Source organism: Molothrus aeneus, chromosome 1, assembly GCF_037042795.1.
Source record: "Molothrus aeneus isolate 106 chromosome 1, BPBGC_Maene_1.0, whole genome shotgun sequence".
Taxonomy (NCBI): domain Eukaryota; kingdom Metazoa; phylum Chordata; class Aves; order Passeriformes; family Icteridae; genus Molothrus; species Molothrus aeneus.
The window spans coordinates 20,184,900-20,205,398 of NC_089646.1; the positions used below are offsets into that span (position 1 = coordinate 20,184,900).

The 20,499-nt window shown below is 36.4% G+C and overlaps 1 protein-coding gene across 7 annotated transcripts in view; it reads left to right on the forward strand.

The window, feature by feature from the left end:
- Positions 1-59: 59 nt before the first annotated feature.
- The window catches only part of NSUN6 (NOP2/Sun RNA methyltransferase 6), a 22,046-nt gene continuing 1,606 nt past the window's right edge, over positions 60-20,499 (forward strand). The window contains exons 1-13 of one of the 7 annotated variants that reach the window (XM_066552557.1): positions 75-92; positions 841-902; positions 1,544-1,612; positions 2,352-2,456; positions 3,169-3,324; positions 4,978-5,057; positions 5,780-5,889; positions 8,568-8,721; positions 10,168-10,249; positions 11,248-11,367; positions 14,300-14,444; positions 16,136-16,284; positions 17,086-17,211. In XM_066552557.1, coding sequence (XP_066408654.1) covers positions 2,382-2,456; positions 3,169-3,324; positions 4,978-5,057; positions 5,780-5,889; positions 8,568-8,721; positions 10,168-10,249; positions 11,248-11,367; positions 14,300-14,444; positions 16,136-16,284; positions 17,086-17,211 — 1,197 coding nt within the window. In that variant the 5' untranslated portion in view covers positions 75-92; positions 841-902; positions 1,544-1,612; positions 2,352-2,381. The other 6 variants (XM_066552550.1, XM_066552564.1, XM_066552544.1 and 3 more) reach the window with 6 other exon arrangements.

A 20,499-nucleotide genomic window follows, 5' to 3' on the forward strand; every position in this document is an offset into this window, starting at 1 on the left:
GCTGCCGCGGCGTGCCCGGCTCCCATGGTGACACCGGCAGCGGCACTTCCGGCTGCACCCGGAGGAGGCGGGCCCGGCGGCCCGGGCTGTAGGTGGGTGTGTGTGGGGCTGTAGGTGGGTGTGTGTGGGGCTGTAGGTGGGTGTGTGTCGGGCGGTGGGTGTGTGTGGGGCTGTAGGTGGGTGTGTGTGGGGCTGTAGGTGGGTGTGTGTCGGGCGGTGGGTGTGTGTCGGGCGGTGGGTGTGTGTGGGGCTGTAGGGGTGTGTGTCGGGAGGTAGGGGTGTGTGTGGGGCTGTAGGGGTGTATGTCGGGCGGTGGGTCCGGGGCTGCGCGCCGCTGCGGGCGGGCTGAGCGCCCTCCGGTCCGGCCCGGCACCTCCGTGTTCCGCCCTTCTCGTTGCGGCTCGGGTCCGGCCCGGGCCTGTGTGTGCCTCGGGGTCCGGCGGGACGGAGGCGGTGGCGCGTCCCGCCGGGGTGCGGCCGCCTGCCGGGTACCTCGGCTGAGGCGCAGGGCCTGAGGGGCTGCGATGGGCTGCGCGTCCCGCTCCTCCCCGCTCCCTGATGTTTTCAGTAGCGGGCGGGCGAGGGAATAAAAGAGGGAACACCATATTCCGCTCCCTGCCACAATGCCCTACTGTCGTTTTCCTCGTGTGGCAAAGGGTGGGCAGGGAGGTTTGAAAATCTTGCTCGGTATCTCTGGTGCTGGCTGCGTGTGACTGCTGGTAGCGTTCATGTGCGTAGCTGGATCAAAGCTCTGGTCCGGCATCGCGTTCCCTGCTGCAGTTCCCCACAGAGGCACATAAAAATCTGTGAAAAAACAAGTAAAAATTTTTTCTTCCAAAGCCCGTCATACCTTTTCTGGGACAAAGTGTACGGAACAGCAGGTCTGGAGAAAAAAACCTCAGGTACTACGAGCCTGCCTCCCGCTGAACGTTTGAAGTCTGACTCTTGTACTTGACGGGGCACTAGGCAGTCTCCCTCATCAGCCTGCCTTCCTGCTGTATTTGAACTGAAAAGCACCTCCTGTCCCTTCTCAGCTATGTTCCCCAGCCTGCAAGAGTGCCTTTGTAATGTAAATATTGAAGTCACACATAGCGCTTATAAACACCACATTTCTACGTGCCTGCTTAATTATTTTAAGGATTCCACTTCTTCAAAGGATTTAGGATGGAATTTTTTTTAAGGGCTGGTTTATTATGCTTCTGAAGAAAAACCGTTCCAAATGTGGGCCATATGGGGATCTTTTTGTGGTTGGTTTGTTTGGGGTTTTTAGTTTTTTTTTGTTTGTTTATTTATTTGGGTTTTTTTGTTTGTTAATTTTTGGGTTTTTTTGTGTAATGTAGGTGTTCTAGGACAACAGACACATGATATGTCACGTTTTCTGAAATGTTAAATCTGAGCTTTGATGATTTCAGTTGTATCAACTGTTAGGTTGTAGTACTATTGTACTACTATTAGTTTTCGTGGCAATAGCAGGGAAAATTCTTGGCATTTTGTTGGACTTTAAAAAGAAGCTAATTCAATTACAGTTTCTTTCTCTCAATAGCTGCTAATGTTGCCGAATAAGGCTTTGAAATTCCTACCCATGAAACTTTGCCTTTGTCTGGTCTCAAAAGTAAGTCTACATAAGGTCTCATTCTTTTATCATAAAGATTTGAATTAAATCAGAAATATTAAAAATAAAAAAATATTCTTGAGGCGTTTTGTATGATAAAAGAGACAAATAATCTCTTATTCAAATAAAATGAATACCCAACATTCTGATCTCTCTTCTCTAAATATATTTACTACAATGAAAATGTATTTCAATAGTCAGAATTCCTTATTATGAATGGAATAAACCTAAAGTGATGTTCTCTCTTGCCTTCCATTTAAGCTGTTGTAAGCAAATTTAAATGTTTAGATAGTCTCATTTCAGGCTGAAGTGTATATAATTTTTCAAATTTTTTGAGGGGTGGGCAGATACCACTGGAAAGATAACTGTATTTTATTACCTACAGAGTAAAACGTTAAAGAGTAAAATCTCTGTCAGGACTGAGCTACAATAAGACTTTATAGCTGGACTTTTCAAGAGGAATTAAAGCTACATCTTGAAATTTCCTGTACCTTTTATCAATGTATATTTTTCACCAGATAACTTGAAGATTTATTTTAAGGATCAGTAGAATTTTTGTAATTGAGAGTAATGTTAGAGTCATATCCTGACCAATATTTGGGAATTTGAGTGCAATAAAATTGCATTGTTGAAATAGGAAGAATCAGAACCAACAACTTAGTTTGTGGCTACATCTTATGCTAAATTTATAAACTTACAGAATATAAGAATCACAAAGAAAATTCTTTGCTTATTTCAGTTTCTTGCCAGCGGATTTTAAAAACTAAAGATGTCCTTTTTCCCTAAAATCGTTTTCCAATGTGAAGTTGAAGAGTATCTCACCAAAGTGTTCAGAAATAATGAGGTATGTGACATAGTTACCCCTAACCATCACAAAATAAGAAATTTTTCTGTAACTTTAATACCTTACAATAAAATATTGTCTTCACATTAAACACAGTGGTTTTTATATAAAATATTTCTATATTTAAAATAGAAAATTAGTGTTTATGCCCATTGGCTCAAAGTAGCATACAAATATTTAAATTAAATTGAGTATAAATCATAGAATTCAGTTTTGGATCCCACTGGAGAGTGGATCATAGATAATTATTCACATATTCACCACATAATATTGACAAGAAATACTCCCTTACCCCAGTGTAGAATACTACAAACAATCTTATTAATTCCTAATGCCAAGGATAAAAAAAATGGTTTTTAATGTACATACTTTTCAGTATCAAAGTTACTGATTCATAGATTTTAATTTAGTTCTCCATTTCCTTAGGGCTGGTCTATGTACAATAGCAGAGCTCTCTAGCAGTTGCTTTGATACTTGTTGCAAAATGCAGCGATTTTGCTGATACAGCTGTTTTTCCAATAAGTATTTTTCAGGAAATTTATGAGGCTTCCAGTGGAATTAAGCTTCCAGACATAGACATTTGTCACTATTGCACACCACATAACCATATCCCTCAATTTCTATGGAATGTTTATTCAGTGGGGTTCCTTTGCATTGAGCAAGTGGTGTCTGTGTGAATCTCTTAATATAAAATCTCTTCTTTCACTTTCAGCTTATCACTGCTTTAGGTACACAGGAGGCAGAGAAAAAATACCAATCTCTCTTAAGTCATCTATCTCATCCACCAGCTTTTACAACTGTAAGAGTAAATACCCACTTGGCCTCAGTGAAACATGTGAAAAAATTGCTGTTTGAAGAGATCCAGAAGGTTTGTGCAATTTCTCTGTTTCAGCAGAATAGCAGGGTCTTTCATCTTTCATCTGAACATGAGACCTTTTCATTACTGGAAACTATACCTTACCTCAGTGCATCCAGTGGTATTAACATTATACAATCACACTCATGTCCTGCCAGCATTAAACATTAAATGAAAATTTATTGTGTACCAGTATCCCTCATCTCATCCCTCCAAGAAAGGCAATAACAGAGGGAAAAGACATCCAACTCTTTTTTGTATGGCAGATCCAAACCCTCAGTAGGATGGAATAAATAATGTAAAGGTGTCATAAATCTGTAAGAGAAGATGACGGATAAAAAGGGAAGCTCAGTGTGCTGTCTTCAGCATGCTTAGAACACTTTTGTTTAAGACTAAAGGAGAATGCCTGTATATCTAGATAACATTGGAGAAACTGTTTAGGAAAGTGAAAAAATTGGTTTGTTTTGGAAACTGGAGCCACGGTGATGCTGTGCAGCCACTGTATTTTCTTTTTTAAAACCTGTTTTTAATCCCTATATATATATTTTTTTTTTACTTATCTTAATTAAGCATTTATTTATCTGATGATATGTAAACCATTATATTCAAGAAATATATTATTTTGAAATTTTGTCCTAGATCTTCACTCTGTCTAAAAAGATCTGGTTCTTTAAGTAGATTATTAATGGTAGTGGGTGTACAGGGAGCTTTTGCATGACAGGAGCCAAGACATTTCTGTGATGCAGAGGCAGTTGACAGTGTTCTGCTGGCTGGGATGGTAATGAGTTTTGCTAATTTTAGTTTGATTGTAGAAGTCTGGAAATGGATATTGCAGGGTTATATTTTGTTTCAAGGCAAAAAGCTTTGCTGAAAACTGATTTAATACCAGCTTTTCACAAACTTCTTGTATTTTAAAGTGTGATTACATGGTAGAAAAGGAAACCACATGACACTTTTGAACAGAAGTATGATCATGGATTGTTTCCTTTTTTAAGAGAAAATACTTATTTTTGGTTAAAACTGATTTATGGTTTTACATGCTTTAAGATTATATTCCAGAAGGCTCAGATGCGAAGACATAATTTTGTTTAAATCCTGGAAACTCTATAAAATGGCATTTTTTTTCAGCTACATACGTAACTCAGCTATCAGTGCCCAAACTTGGACTGACAAGAAAAATGAAAATTATTGCCAGCCTGGCCTATTAAGTAAGACAAGCAATACATGAGTAGAGTTAGACAGTGGCTTATAACTAATAACAGCTAAGAGTTAACACAGAATATACCCAAGCTTTTAAGGTGGTGTCACTGTGTGTTCTGTGTTCTGACAAAAACTCAGCCTTCTTCCTGAAGAAAGCAAAGACCAGTGATAAAGTTATGAATGTCAGAGCACTCTCCCACTCCCTGAAGTCAGTTCTCAGTCAGTCTCTCTGTGGTCTTGTTATTTCTGAATTTGTGGAATGTTTAGTCTTTTGCACCAGTACTTTTAATATATAATGCCCCCTTGCATACTATTTCCCAGCTGCTTTTAACTGTTTTCACTACTTTTGTGTTTTGTGCTCTACACCTAGAAATTATGAATGGAAAAATGGTTTTCAGTTTAAGTAAGTATGGAAATATTAAGTTTATTACTAGTGCTTACTAATTATATTTTTTAATGAAACAGCAATTTAAAGGACTATGTGTTCCAGTTCTCGAGCACCCAAAACTTCAGGACGTTTTACTAATTCCTGTCATTGGACCCAGGTTTGTAATTTTCAGTCTTTAGCCTTAAAATGTTGTGTAACACAATTTTCTTACAGATTTCTTGTTAAACAGTTGTTATAACTAACTCTCTATAACTGAGGCACAACTTCATTTGTATTAAGACCTGGTGGACAGTCCATACACTAACCAGGTCAGAGTTTTACTCTTAAAAAGTGAAAGAAAACGTAAAGCTCTCTCCTTATTTATAAGACTAATGTTTTAGTGACATGTATGCATCCTCCCTGGAAAGCCAGGTAGGTGGCAGATAGAAGAGCCAAAATTTGCAGTGGAATATGGAACTATAGCTAAGTACAGGCAGGGTTTTCTTCCACTGGAAGAAATCAAGTGGAATCAAGAGTTACTCAGCAGTTGTTAAAAACAAAGTCACATTACAATCATCTGGCATAGGAAAGAATAGAGGACTGTTTCTCAATCCCAGTATAATTTACTTGTGATTTACTTGTGTTCCTGTGTCAGGTTCATATAGTGGCAGAATGTGCCAGAATCTGCATTATTTTGAGGACTGGTTTCCTTCTTGACTCTTTCCTTTGATTTCTCTAGAAGTAAAACAAATATTTTAAATGTAATACATGATAGTTAACCAGTTTTTCTTTATTAGATCTGACAAAATCCATATTTGTGAACTAGAGCTTACTTGGGGAGTATTTGGCTTTTTTTCAGTATACTTTTCTTTTTTACTCAACTATATTTTGTATTTCTAGGCGAGATTTAAAAAAACATGCATCTGAAGTCATAGTTGGAGCCCAGTGTGGATATGCAGTACTTCGAGGAGCACACGTTTATGTCCCTGGAATTGTATCCACCTCAAGATGTAAGAGTTCTCTAAATACACCCATCTAAGTTGTAAAGATGGCAGAAAAAGTGTCACCCTTGAATAATAGATAAATAGTGATGCAAAATTGTTTTCTGTTCTCAGATGAAATTAATCTTACAGTTGTGGTTTATGGTAATGAGACTTTTTAAAGTTTTTCTGTTTTTTTTTTTAATATTTTCACTATTTTTCATTTTACATATAGTAATTTATATGTAATCATTTCTCACTGGCCTGGCCTGTTTTAAATTCCTTTTTTCATATAATTCATAGCTGAAGTATTAGTTCTCAAGGATTTCATTTTCTTATTTTTCATTTCAAAATATTTTTAAAGAGAATTTTCAAAGTAAAACCTGTTTTTTAAGAGTGTTTTTTTACTACTGAATACTGTAACTTTTAATTTGGATGTTAAATTGAATAAACTTACAAAAGTTGGCTGCTTAAAAAAACCAGGATACCACATCCGGATGGTGACTAGGTGTATCTGGATTATTTAATAGATACAGGTTATTTATTTCTTCACTCAGTCATAAAGCCACTTACCTTCATGGTTCTGTTAGATTTTAAGTTACAAATCAAAAAAACCCAGGTTTTCTTTTTTTTAATCCATTGGCAAGTCATTTGTTTATGTAAGAGGGATGTAGTAAAAATCTCTTTTTCATTGATGAGAAGAAATTTATGTCAGTTTTATGTCAGATTCTTAAGAAATGGAAATTATGCATCAATGCCTGCGAGACAGGATAAAAAAAGTCTACATATGCATGCTTTTTGTTCAGCAACCTATTTTTGTTCTTTAAATGTCAAATTAACTTTATGCAAAACCAGTATAATTTTGGATAATTCACCTTATTAGTCTATTGTGATGAGATCTAGTGATCATCTTGATTTTTATTATTAAACAAAATTAGTCAGAAAAGCATTTATCAAGTCACTTCATTTCCTTTCAGGAAAAAGCCTTCAAGAAATTTTAAGCATGTGCTTAAGTCCAATTCACTGAACAGGAATGTTTTTCAACCTAGGGCTTGAAAATGAAATAAGTATATTGGCATAGCAGTTGTTGGAACTGCTTATTTACACAACCCCATAAATATTCAAATCCTTCTTTGAGTCAGCTAGTGATTTATCATAATTGCCACATGTAATTATGCATGTAACATCAATTCAAAGAAAATAAAGATACTATAAAACTTGTGGAACACTTCAGGGGAATTGCAGATAAGAAAGTAAAATAAAAGGGCACACAACCCACTTGATGCCAAATATAATAAAGCTGTATTAAGTACAGATGGTCTAACTAGGGAAAAAAATAGTCCAGCAAGAACACATATTTAATCACTGAACTTGCAATCCAAATGAGGGTAAACTAATGATCAGGGGGCTTTGAGCTTAATTTAACTTAGCACACTTTAACCTTTATGTTTATGGAATGCTACTATAATCTACAGAAACCTTAAGAACCCTCTGCAGGACTAGTGTATTTTGAAAGGATGATAGCAGAGAGTGAAATAAAATAATTTATGTTTGAATACTGCAAAAAACATTGACATATGCTTGATGGAAGAGTTAAATTGCTGCAGGTTTTTGTTCAGTGAAGTTTAAGCAGACATTAATACTGAGCAATCACAATGTTTTGTGTCACATTGTGTGAAAATAAGTAGTGTAAAAAATATTTTTTTCAATTGCTATGCAACAAATACTACAATTTAAGGATTTCAGGGCATTTGGGCGTAATCAGAAGGCCACCTGATAATGGGAAAAAGGATTCTATAGTACAATTTCAAGAATTCTTGGGAAGCTGAACTGCCATTACTCTTGTTATATCTTCTTGTTCCTGCAGCCTGTCAGTCACCTCAGAAGTGCAGTTTTGGATTTTTTTTTTTATTGCTATCAGAAGAGGCCTTTATTTTTAAGCATATTTTTCATCCAGTCAACACATAGCACTTGTTCACTATTATGTAAAGTCACCTAAACCGTCCCTTTTCTATTTTATTTTTCTAACTCAAAAAGTTTGTAAAGTCTGTAGGGTTACACTTCTAGAGTTTGGTGTATATTTACACACTTTACTGATCTGGTGGGTTTTAATTGGAGATATAAAACTCTCTAAGAGGATTATTGAGAACAGCAGTTCCCCTAAAGGGAAGAGAGCCAGACCAGAACAAGAATATATAATCACTTGTGTTAAAGCAATAAGTAGTTAGAGAAAAAGCAATTATAGCTATGTTCTAGGTGGCTATTGAGAGGTCATTAGATAAATTTAGCACTCCTGCCTTTGTTCATTAAGGGTGAGCAGTGTTGTTTCATGTACTTGTGTGCTTGGAGCAAACATGGAAGACTGGATCTAGAAGGTGTGCTTAAAACTTTTGGGTGACCTTGCCTTGATAAAATAAATAAAGTGCAGGTTTGTGTAGCCTCTTAGAAAACAAGACACAGTGCCTGACTTTCAGCTTGGTGTCTCTCAGTACCTCTCATTACCAGCTACCTCTGGTAGCTGTCATTCACTGTGTAAAACTTTAAAGCTTTATATCAGTTGATCTTCTCTCATTACATTTAAAAAATGTGAAGTTTGGTATGAGAGAAGAGTTGAAGTAAACAGTCTGCTGAAAATCCTAAGTGACTTGGTCACTACTGTTTTGTTAAATGCCTTAATGATTTCAAGCTTTCCATTTTTCTTTGTGCAGTTGTGAAAGCTGGAGACCTGGTTTCAGTGTATTCAGATATTGAAGGGAAATGCAAAAGAGGAGCCAAAGAATTCGATGGAGTTAAAGTTTTCCTTGGAAATGGAATTTCAGAACTCAGCCGCAGTGAAATCTTCAGTTCAAATAGCCAACTGAAGTAAGTCCATAGTAATTGCAATCTACATGTAGAAATTTGCAAAGGGAAGGAAGAAAATGGGAAAACACTTTGAATTATTTTGTACCCTATGTGAAGTCACAAAATAGCTTTGCATGTTGGGATTTCCAGTATTTTTTGGGAAGCCGTTAGTTTCATACTGGGATTCAGATACCAATTTACTTGCAAGGTAGGAGGAAATAAGTGGGGTCTTTAATAATTAATGTTTATTCAGTTCAGTAATATCAAACAGAGCTGACAAATGTTCCCACTCTGGCAAAATTGCATTTTGGTGAATTGTGTAGTACTACTTCCCTCTTTGGATGGAACTGAAGTGAAGCCTTATCAATTTCTCCATCTTTTAAAAATATCTGTAGGGGATTCTTTTTTTTTGGTGGGACAAAGGACAAAACATAAGGTCAAAAAAAATTACTAACATTTTCCAAAGTAGTTACCTATTTCAAGATTACTTGTTCTTCTATTTTGTTGATGAAGGATATGGTTTATTCCTCTCATGTTACCTAAAATACATGTAAAATACTATGGATGTCAAATTAATGACCAAGGTTTACTTCCTGAGAACAAACTACTAAAGTTCTAGTGAAAAAAAAAGTACATTGCCAGAGAATTTCTGATTTATGAGAGCTTAAATATAATAAAAATAGTGGTAGGATGTAGCTGTTGAGTTGGTGACATGGAACAGCAGTAGGTAACACTAAACCTGGTGTCTGCAAGTTTCCTTTCTCGTATCCTTCCTTCTCATTGGACTGTCCAGTACATAGGCAAAATAATACTCTGTCTCTTTAGTACTTTTGTTTGTAGACTTGCTGTTGCTTTTTCATGGTTCTCTCTTTATTGTTATCCATTTCCTGGTACATTTGTTTAACAATTATATCTGCATCAGAATTTCATCCATATTTAAAACTTTTAGGTGACTTCTGATTTCAAACCATAGCTTTGCAGGCAAATCAATGTTCCTGCAAGGCTTTTCATACAGGATTTCTGTAATAATTTGACTGAAACCTCTGGAATTTAGGAACTGGAGATAAATCTAACTAGGAAATCACATGCCACTGCCCTATTGGGTACACATGGCTAGCCAAAAGCAGTTATGGATTGAAGTTAAGGTATTTAGGTCCAGTTTTATGCATTTCTTTACAGTATCAAGGCTTGGATTACATCTTGGTTTATCTTGTGTACAGAACCAGAAATTTGCTTTATGCATTTTTACAGATAGTTCCAACTTATCATGTAATGCATTTTTTGCTATGATTTACTCAACTTTGATGATGTCATTCCAGAGAATTTTTCTGAAATGATTTTTCTTGGTTGTTCTTTCATTCTTGTAAGATTGTTGTCTCAAGTTGCTATTTGTAAACATGATGGTTTTAATTGACTACTGTTAAAATGTATAAAACTGAGTATTTGAAATTTTTTCACACTTTTCAGGGGGCTGGGCGTAAGAATGATAGAGCCAGTCTACCTTAGTCCTTCATTTGACAATGTGCTTCCTAGTCATTTGTTTTTACAGGTATGTTTGTTCCAAAACCAAATGTCTGTACTATTTACAGAATAATGAATATTCTCTTAGCACACATTCATAGTTTCTACATTCCTTGTTCATTGTAGCACCTAATTCAGTCTTTTGATTTGAGGAACACAAAGCATTCAAAATGAAGTCAGTATCTACATGTAGGTGGTTTAATCATACTGTGTCTGAGCTATGATAAGGGATTTCAAAGCAACATAAGAGATATTGACTTAAAAACATAGAAATTCCTCTTGCAGATACTCTGCATAGAGCTGTTAGTTTTTGGAATTTGCCTATGAACCCTGCAATATGAGCCCCTTTCAAGGTACATAATTCTGTAGATAATCAGGAAATTCTCCAAATATTAGGTTGATTTGAAGCTGTTATTTAAGTACTAAAGACAAATTTAAAAGGTTTTTATACCTTTGTATTGAACTGAGAAGAAAGTATTTCCATATTGTCTAAGGTGCAGTATTGTGCACAATTATTGCACATTATTTGTCTTCAGTGCAGCTGTTCTGTTTGTACAATTAATAGCACAGTTCAGGTTCTTGCTACTTTAATTCAGCAAGCTTAGACTTCTGTGTTTTGATCTTACTGTTCTTTAGCTGCACCAGTATGTTAATACAGTAAATATTCCAGTAAACAGGTTAATATAAAGTATTTGTAATAAACAGAGCTGCTCTGCTCTGTGCCAGTATCAGCTTATTTTAGTTGGACTTTTAGCACTGTAGTCTCCTTAGTCATGAGCTCTTAAACTTAAGTCAGATACTCAGACATAGCTTTAAATAAAAAATGAGCCACTGGAGACTTCTTATGTAAACTGTCTGTTATATATAATACAAACAGTTCATTTTCTGTCAAAAGAACTGAGAGCAATATCATAGGTATCTTCCCTGCTGAATGAATTATATTTTTAAATGCATTTGCCATTCCTTAATAAAGGAGTTGATGCAGGGTATAAAGTTTGAATTCTCCCATATTTGTTTTTATTATAGAATTTACCTTCGGTGGTTGTGAGCCATATTTTAAACCCTCAACCAGGAGAGAAAATTTTGGATATGTGTGCTGCACCTGGAGGAAAAACAACCCATCTTGCAGCACTAATGCATGATCAGGTAAGAGGAGTAATTTGGCATTTTCTAAGGAAGACAGTCTGACCGCTGTTTATTTGCATAGCTCTCTTCACTTAACTATTAGAATGCACAGATAATTTACAGCAGCAAACAATTGATATTTTGACATTTTACTTACCAATGTATTTCGCTACACATCAGTTACTGAAATGGGCAACAGACAATCTTTATCAAGTATTAACCATCAGTTTTAAAAACTTATTTGCTACAGATTGATAGTTGAAATATATCTAATTTCACTTTTTAAAATGTTATTGAATTATTTTTAATCATAGAATTTTTTACATGCAAGGCATAGTTATGCAAGAATACGCTGGATTCATGAAACTGAGATGCATAAAAATCAGGGGTTACGACTGTGTGCCAAAGAAACACACAACTCTCTACAAAAATTTACTAAAAAATTTCTAATCCAATTAGGATTTTCCTCAGTAAAAATTATCAATTCTGCATAGAGATAGGATTTTAGGCTGAATTTCTAGTCTGAATTTGTCGTTCTATGGTAGAATGCCATAAAATCCAAAGCTATCTAATGAGAAAGCAACAAAAATTAGAAGAAACGAAAAATATGTAGAAAAAGACGAAGGAGAGGAGAATGTAATAAAATAAGAATGTAAATACAGGATTACAGCTCTCTATATGTTGAAATGTTATGTGCACAGTGAAATACAGAAATGCAGGTTACTCTTCTTGAGCAGAGGGGAAAAGCATGTACGATTGCCTCTAAAATTTTGTAAGACTTTATTATTTTTGTTGAAATAGGTTTATTAGAATATATCAGATTGTTTAGAAGTCTTGCAGTTACATTATGCAGTACTTTGACAGGTGCCTGTGCATAAATGTGAAGGCACAGCGTGTAGTGGTATGAATGTATTGAGAAAAGGCTTGTATTCAGTTCTGTGATGGTTTGTCTGTGGAAATGTTTTTTCCATCAGTTTGGAACAATGGGAAGGCATTAATAATGCATTAGACAGACATTAGACATTATATATATTTAAAGCATCCAGTAGAAAATTTCAGTGTGATAAATAAAGGAAGTCTGCAAATCATGTATTTATGTCATGGATTCATTTACATCTATATTTTTTTCCATCTGTGTATCTACATTTTGTATAACTTTGCAGAACTGCTTTGATTGTGCTTGCCTGCAGCTGATGTGGTAAAGATGAAGAACTCAGATGTTAAATATTTATCTCACTTGATTTTCATTTTCTGAGTTTATAATTTTAATTTAAGATATGGAAGATAAAGGTATGGAAAAAAAACACTTATTTTTTAAGAATGGGGATTTTAAATTCCATTCACAGATTTTCCATACTAATTTTTTACAGACAACATATTAAACCACTAACATTTCAGAATATTTAAATCACTCTTACTTTTTTGTCATATAATTTTGACATTACTATATTGTTTTTAAATAATATAACCAAGATGTAAGATTGCTCTGTAACATTAAGAGCTCTTAAATAAGAATAAAGAATACTTAAAGCTTGAGAATTTATTATTATCTGCATCCCAGTCTAGACCGCTGTTTTTTCAGATGACTTATAAGTAGTTGTTCTGGCAGTGGCTGGCATGGGCCAAATGGAGAAGAGCTGTGTAGCAGCTTGTTCTTTTCTCTGGAGAAAAGAGCAGAGAAGCTGTGAATAGCCCATCCCTGGACGTGTTCAAGGCCAGCTTGGATGGGGCTCTGCACAACCTGTCTATTGGAAGGTGTCTCTGCCCATGGTAGGTGGGTTGAACTAGATGGTCTTGAAGATCTCTTCCAACCCAAACCATTCTATGATTCTATTATCTCTTTATCCCTGCAGTATACACAGATGTGCACCAAATCCACTGTTCTTGCAAGAGATGAAACTTTGAAGCCCAGTCTGGTCCTAGAGTACACATGCAATAAATTGAATGGTGCTAGGGGATGAGTAGGAGGTGCTTTGGCTCACAGCAGCTGAAGACTGGACACCATTGACACAACCTAAATCCATTCTTACCTCTCAGTCCTAGCTCTGCATATTGCCTAACACGACATACAGATAACAGCTTATCTTTACTGATTTTTTATTACTTCTTAAACTTAATTGTTTTACCCTTCTATAAGCCTCTAGAGAGCCATCACCAAATAGAAAAAACTTGTTGTTTTCTCAGCATATTGTGTTTGCTGTAGCAAGTCTAGTACAAGTTTTTGGTTGTTAGGTTGTTCTATTCTGGATTTTACTGATACTACTTTTACTTTCCTTTGTGTTCCAGATCTCATGTTGCAGGTAGTGCTGTGTGTCTTTTTTGATTTATTTTGGGGGAGGAAAAAAGAAATCTTATTTTTACACTATAGGAATTGTGTAATTGTGATTTCCCTCCCCTCACCTCTGAACTTATTCTAGTATTTACGCCATTTCCCAAAGTAACTTGAGTGACAATTACTGCAAGTATTCCAATATGTTACGAGTTTGACCAAGTCAGAGACATGGCTGTGGGCCCCATTTCCTCAGCTCTGAACTGTAGTGTGATCACATTTCTTACTTCCTCCATACAAATTTAAAATCTGTTGACCTATTTTACCAAGTATTTGAGGATTCTACCCTCATTCAAATGATTAAATTTTTATCTTAGTGCCCAGTTCAGCAGTTCAAAACAAACGAAAAGAAACAAACAACAAAACCACTTGCCAGAAGTCAGATATTACAGCATCCCTTAGAGTGACAGTGCCAAGCAGTCAGAATGTGCATGGCTTCAGACTATTGTGGCTATTGTGGAAAACACGTGGGAACAAGGACTGCAGGAGTGTGTATTTAAGAATAAAATAGTTCTGTAGGGAAGACTATGCTTTATTTATTACACTTCCCAGGATTGGGAAAGGAAATCAGAAACATCCATTTAATCATTATGCTTGTGATGAAAACTTCGGGATTTTTTTCAGGGTGAAGTTATAGCCATGGACAAGATAGCTAACAAGATCAAGAAAATCAAGCAGAATGCTGAATTGCTACAGTTGAATTGCATTAAGGCCTTTTGCTATGATGGAACAAAGGCCCTTTCAGTAGAGAAGAGAGAGGATAAACAAGGTAAAATAAACAATTTGGGTAGTAGTAGCTTTTAAAAGAAAACAGTAAGGTTTTGCAAAAACAGTATTAAACCTGTCACAGGTTTAAAAGTCCTTGAAATCTTGGCAGATACCAAAGTTGCCTCAGCACTGTGAATGCACTTTTATTTTTTACTCTTTTGTGATTATCAGCTTCTCTATGAAGCAAATAGAAAGTCAAATTATCTGTCCTTGTCACAACCTAATATTCTCAAAGGAAATGCATTCCTTTCCCAGATAATATCAAAGACTGAAGAAGCCTTAAAGCTTCTTTCACGATCACATTTAACCCCATACTGGGAAGTTTATGAGTTAGTCTGAGAAAAAAATTATTTTTGCAGACTTGCTTCACTTTTCTCCCTCATAATCCTCATCAGTAAAATGGGTTTATTAATACCTAACTCCCACGTGTGCTGCAAGGTTTAGTTCATTGATGTTTGTTCAGCTGTTCAAGGGAAAGTTATATACAAGCACAGTGTATTATTTTAAGTAATTTCATCTGCTTATTTGAAGTGATGCAGTTATGATATTGGTTCTGTTCCCATGATGGAATGATTTAAATGGTATCTGCTGCCTTGATTATTTTTAGTTTGTTGTGCAAAGTATGCTGTTCTTTCTCAGTCTATTTTATCTCAGTCACTGGTTAGCCTAAGTAGGAATCAGATTACATAATTCACCTTCTTTGTCCCTATGCATTGCAGTTATTCCTGCTTTGGAGGAACAAAGGTACTTTCCTAAGAGTCTTTTTATGAACATCAAATATTGTAGGTGGCAAGTAGTAATTACAGAGATTAACAAGAGCAAGCTGTAATACTGAGAGATAATGAAGGCTTTTCTGTACATTCCTGCAAGTAACACATTACATATTTTGAACATTTTAGTAATGGATCAGAGGTAGATAAACCAGATAGACTCATTTTGTAGTCAGGGAAAAGCTAGGTAGCAGTAGTGTGATGATAATACAAGTTTGGCAGGAGTAGTACATGGTGATGCTGAGCCAATCTCCCTAGCACTGAGGAGACAGAATTTTCTGGACTGTTGAGCCATTGGGGTACAGATTAAAGGGTAGGCTCTGCATATGGAAGATATATATTGTCATCCAGGTAATAGTCAGAAAGTGTTCTCTTCACAATCCTTTTTTACTGAATTGTTATGCCATGAGAATTTGCAGTAGTTCATGTTATTATGAAGTGCTTTATTTTATAAAGCTATGCATACATCACAAGAAATAGTTCCATAGACAGTCCAATTATTATCAGGCAGTCTCAGTGATTAACTACAGGTTTGTCTCAGTAAAGGTTTGCACACTTTTGAGCTGACTGTAGCTCTTTACATCCTATATGCACAACTCTGTATCCAGCACTTTTGACCAATTGTATTTCAACTTTTTTGATTATTTTTACATGTTATTTTCAAATTACTAAATTAAGTTTAAAAAAAAATACTGCCTAGTAGGATCATTTTTGAGCTCACAGAACTTAAACTGTTCAGTTTTCTGGGAGATGAAAACTACCACCAGCTGAAGCTTGTCTCTAGCTGAGACTAGTTTTGCAGACACTGTTTATAGCACATAAATGTTTTATGTCAAGGAAGCAGTAACAGCTTCTCCTTACCTAAACTGAAGCCTCAAGGAAGGAAACAGCCCCATTTTACATTACTAACTGCTTTTTACAGAAGGACCTCCATTCTTACCAGAGTCATTTGATCGAATTCTTCTTGATGCTCCATGTAGTGGCATGGGACAGAGACCAAACATGGTTTATTCTTCAACTTTAAAGGAAGTGACCTCATATCAGCCACTACAGCGCAAGCTTTTCACTGTGGTATGTGTTAAACATTGAGTAGATAAGCTGAATTGAACACAAATGCTTTTGCAGCATAAAACTTACCCAAAAAGCAGTCCCTCATTTTCCCTACTTTTTCAGGAGCCAGGAAGTTTTAGGGTCCTCTTAACCTCTCAGCTCCACCAGATCTGTTGCTAGGTGAAGCCAGTTGATTGCAGCATGGTAAAGGTCTGTGTAATCCATAATAAATAAAAAGCTTTGTGTTCTTTTTAATTCCCTCAGTTTCATTAGTTTTACATGATAATAATTACAAAGGTCTAAGTCACAGAGCAGGTGACTTAGGAACATGCTAAGGAGTGTGCTTGGGCTGATGCTGAAGGATAAGATGAAACTTGTCAAAATCTGCATGATACATATTCAAAGTGAATGACAGCTTGAAAAGCAGCATAGATACAGCTTCCATGCCAAATACATGGAAACAGTTGACATCTAATATAAGTGACATAAGTCTTGTGTATCCATGGTTGGCAGCAGGTGGTGAAAACAGATCTAATCTGTCTGGGGTATGCAGAGCTGCACAAATAACAAATCTTACAAGGTGAATCATCTCAATGACATTAATAAACTGCATGAGCTATAATGCCTATTTGGAAAGAAGACTCTTTCTAATCCATGTTATCCTTTGCTGTATTCCCTGAGAAAATTATTATCTTAACAGTTTAAGTTTAATTAAGTGTTCAGTTTTAATATTCTAGGTACATGGATTATTAGTTAATGTTGCTTAATATGAAAGTTTGAAATTTAAAAATAAGCTGAAATACTGTTTATTTCTGCCTGCAGGCAGTGAAGTTGCTGAAGCCAGGAGGTGTTTTAGTATATAGTACATGTACAATTACACTTTCTGAAAATGAGGAGCAAGTTGCTTGGGCCCTGAAAACTTTTCCATGCCTCCAGCTTCATCCACAGGTAATACTATTTTCAGGGTACTTCTCACAATCTAGTGATCTTAGTTTGGAACTGTAAAGTTACACAGTATATTTACTATCAATAAATCTTTTTTCCACCCTGGACAGCTTTAACTGCTGTGGATAGAAATAACAGAAGGATTTCTGAGGCTTTTTTAAAGTCTGTTTTTGTGCTTAATTGAGCTTTATTTAGGCATCATTAAGTATTTTCCCACACTATATTATTTTAAAACACAACAGGGACAAAAGATAGGTTGGAAAGGTTAAAATTTCTCTTGCAATTTCTTTAATTTCTTTAATATTTTATTATCTTCTTTTGCACATTCACAGGAGAGGTGAAGTTTTTTTTAATTAATGCCACTGAAGTCTTAAAGACTTGCATATAATGTATGGGACATAAATGAAACTAAATTTTTGTTTCAAAGAAGGAGGATGTTATATGTATGGGACCTATTTTTGATTTATTTAAAAGGAATGAGAGAAAGAAATTATTTCAGGCTCAGTGTCCTAAGAATGTACCTTGTCTTTTTTGGAGTCAGTGCCTACCATTAAGATGTCTGGGAGGAGGTAATATATATAGGGAGATACTAGAATGTTTTTATCTACACTAGCTACAGTATATACAATTGAGAAATACCTGTTACCTTTTGTTGTACTTCGGGGGGGTTTATCATCAGATCACGTGTCCCACTTCCTCTTTGATGAGGAGTTGGGTGTGGTAGTTGTTTATCATCATGGCTTTGAGGAAAAGTGTGACTCTGATATCTGTTTTGCTTACACATTCTGTGATGACTTGTACCTGTCTTAAGAAGCTTAGATGAATCTTTAACTGAAATTAAAAAAAATACAATAGCTGTACAATGAGAAATTAATATGACGGCTGGTAAAGATTTAACAGAACTGAAGCTCTTCATCAAAGCTTTTTATGGTGTGTTCTTCTGTCTGTATTCTCACCATCCATTCACTAAGAATTTTTCAGTTCCAGACATTTCAACTGAGATTATACATTTAACCTAACTGCATGAAAAATCCACCTGGGTAGAATGACAGAGCAAAACACAAGCCTTATTAATTCAAATGCAAGATTAATTCTTGCTGTATAAACTTTCTCTCACCAGTAATATCAGTCTTGAATAAAGCACTGTTTTTCACACACACGCGCCATATCTGTAAAAATTAATCTTTTATGTATAATATATTTTAAACGAGATGACATTGAATTGTTTACCCACATATAATTTGTAATACCTTATAACCAGTTCCCTACCAGTGTAAACTAAGGTGATATTTTCCAATGAACATGAAACAGGAGTCTACAGTCTACTCACCTCATGTTCCTTTATGTACTTATTTCCCATATTCTTTAGTCTCAGTGGATGTCTCCTTTTTTATCTAGTCCACTGTTTCCCACTTTCTCAGTTTGGCAGCAGATCCTGGAAGCACATTGGGTAATGTGGGCAAGGAAAAAACAGGAGATGGAGCCATAAGCGTTGTTCTTGTAGGTGTAAGTTACCACATGGCAGCTGCTCCTTTGTGCAGACTTCCTCTTAGGAGTTTACACAGGAGATACAGTAGATCAACTTAAATGCAGTAACTTAACTGGAAGGAAAAATTAAAAGGTAGAGGAAGACACTGGTCTGCCTTCAACCAAGTTACCTGAACCTGTGGAATATTGTTTTCCCTAGACTTTCACCCTTCCTTCCTTCCTTCCTTCCTTCCTTCCTTCCTTCCTTCCTTCCTTCCTTCCTTCCTTCCTTCCTTCCTTCCTTCCTTCCTTCCTTCCTTCCTTCCTTCCTTCCTTCCTTCCTTCCTTCCTTCCTTCCTTCCTTCCTTCCTTCCTTCCTTCCTTCCTTCCATTACATCAAGTCGCTACCCTTGTCTCCCTTTGTATGTTACTTTTCTCTCAATTTGCAGTAGACACCTGTGTTTGTCTTTTACCTTTCAATGGAAAGCCCTGAAATGCTGCTGAGGGAAAGGCAGAATCAGTGTGCAGCCCCTTGGCTGCCCAGCTCTCCAGCAGGCAGTACGTGGTTAAGCAGCTAACTGGCATCATGTGCTGACTGGGTGAGCTCATGTGTTAGCAAAGTGTGATGGCTGAAAAAACACTCTGCTGTAGGCTGCATTATGGACTACATTAGACTAGATTGACAAAGGAGATCTATTTTTGATATTGCAGTGCCAGCTTTTGCACACTTTGTTCCATCTCCTTACTGAATGCATTGAAAGAACAATCCAGCTAAGAATTATTCTTTTTTCCAGGAATTAGGGTTTTTAATAGGAAGCAGTCAAGGCTATTCACAAGAAATATTGAGAAGAAGGATGGGATTTTTAAGTCCTTCCCCTCTCCAGGATTTTAAAGCCAAATGTTATCTCTTGAAATTGATTCTTTCTTTTTTTCTCTGCCTTACAGACATGCACATGTAACAGTAGTCCCATTTACCTGTTAGTCTTATTACATGACAAGAAAACTCAAAAGTTAAATTTTTCTGCTGCATCATCTCCCAAAAATGATGCCTCTTCAGGCAGTAAAATATTCTGGACTGGGGCTTTTAGTCTCTCCAATTGAAGTTTTTACTGTGAAGAATCCCAACATTTTAGTTTGGATATCAGAAAGAAATTCTTCACAGAAAGGGTGATTGAGTGTTGGAATGGGCCGCCTAGGAGGTGGTGGAGTCACAGTCCCTGTGGGTATTTAAGGGAAGACTGGATTGCAGTTGGTGCCATGGTACAGTTGACAAGATGGTGTTAGGTCATAGGTTGGACTTGATGATTTCCAAGGTCTTTTCCAGCCTAGCTGTCTCCGGAATTCTACTGCTGTTACTGATGATACTGGTAACAGGCTGAGGACTCACTGTTTTTGACTTAACTCATAGCTGTTAAGTCAGTACACAGAAGTGCTGAATCATTTAGAAGTGGCACCCTAAACCCTTTAGACTGGCTAGCTGGTGGTAACAGCTTTCTTGGGATGTGTCAGCCCTTGGAGTAAGGAATTCTTTTAGACCTGCGCACCTATCCTCAAAAAGTGCTCTAAACTACAGAGATAAAGTGGACGAGTGGCATCACCACCTCCTCAAAATACTTGTAAATATCTTGTATTAATATTGTATATATGTTTGAATAATATTGGCCAGATGAAGGCAAGAAAAGAAGCCACATTACTTCTGGATCTTCTGGTGTGAAGGATACAAGCACAGCTTGTCCATGTTAATTGTTCAGTAGCTCAGCAGAATACATTTAGGGCATTTAGGAAGTTTAGAGATGCAATAATTTGCTTTTCTTTGTTACTTGA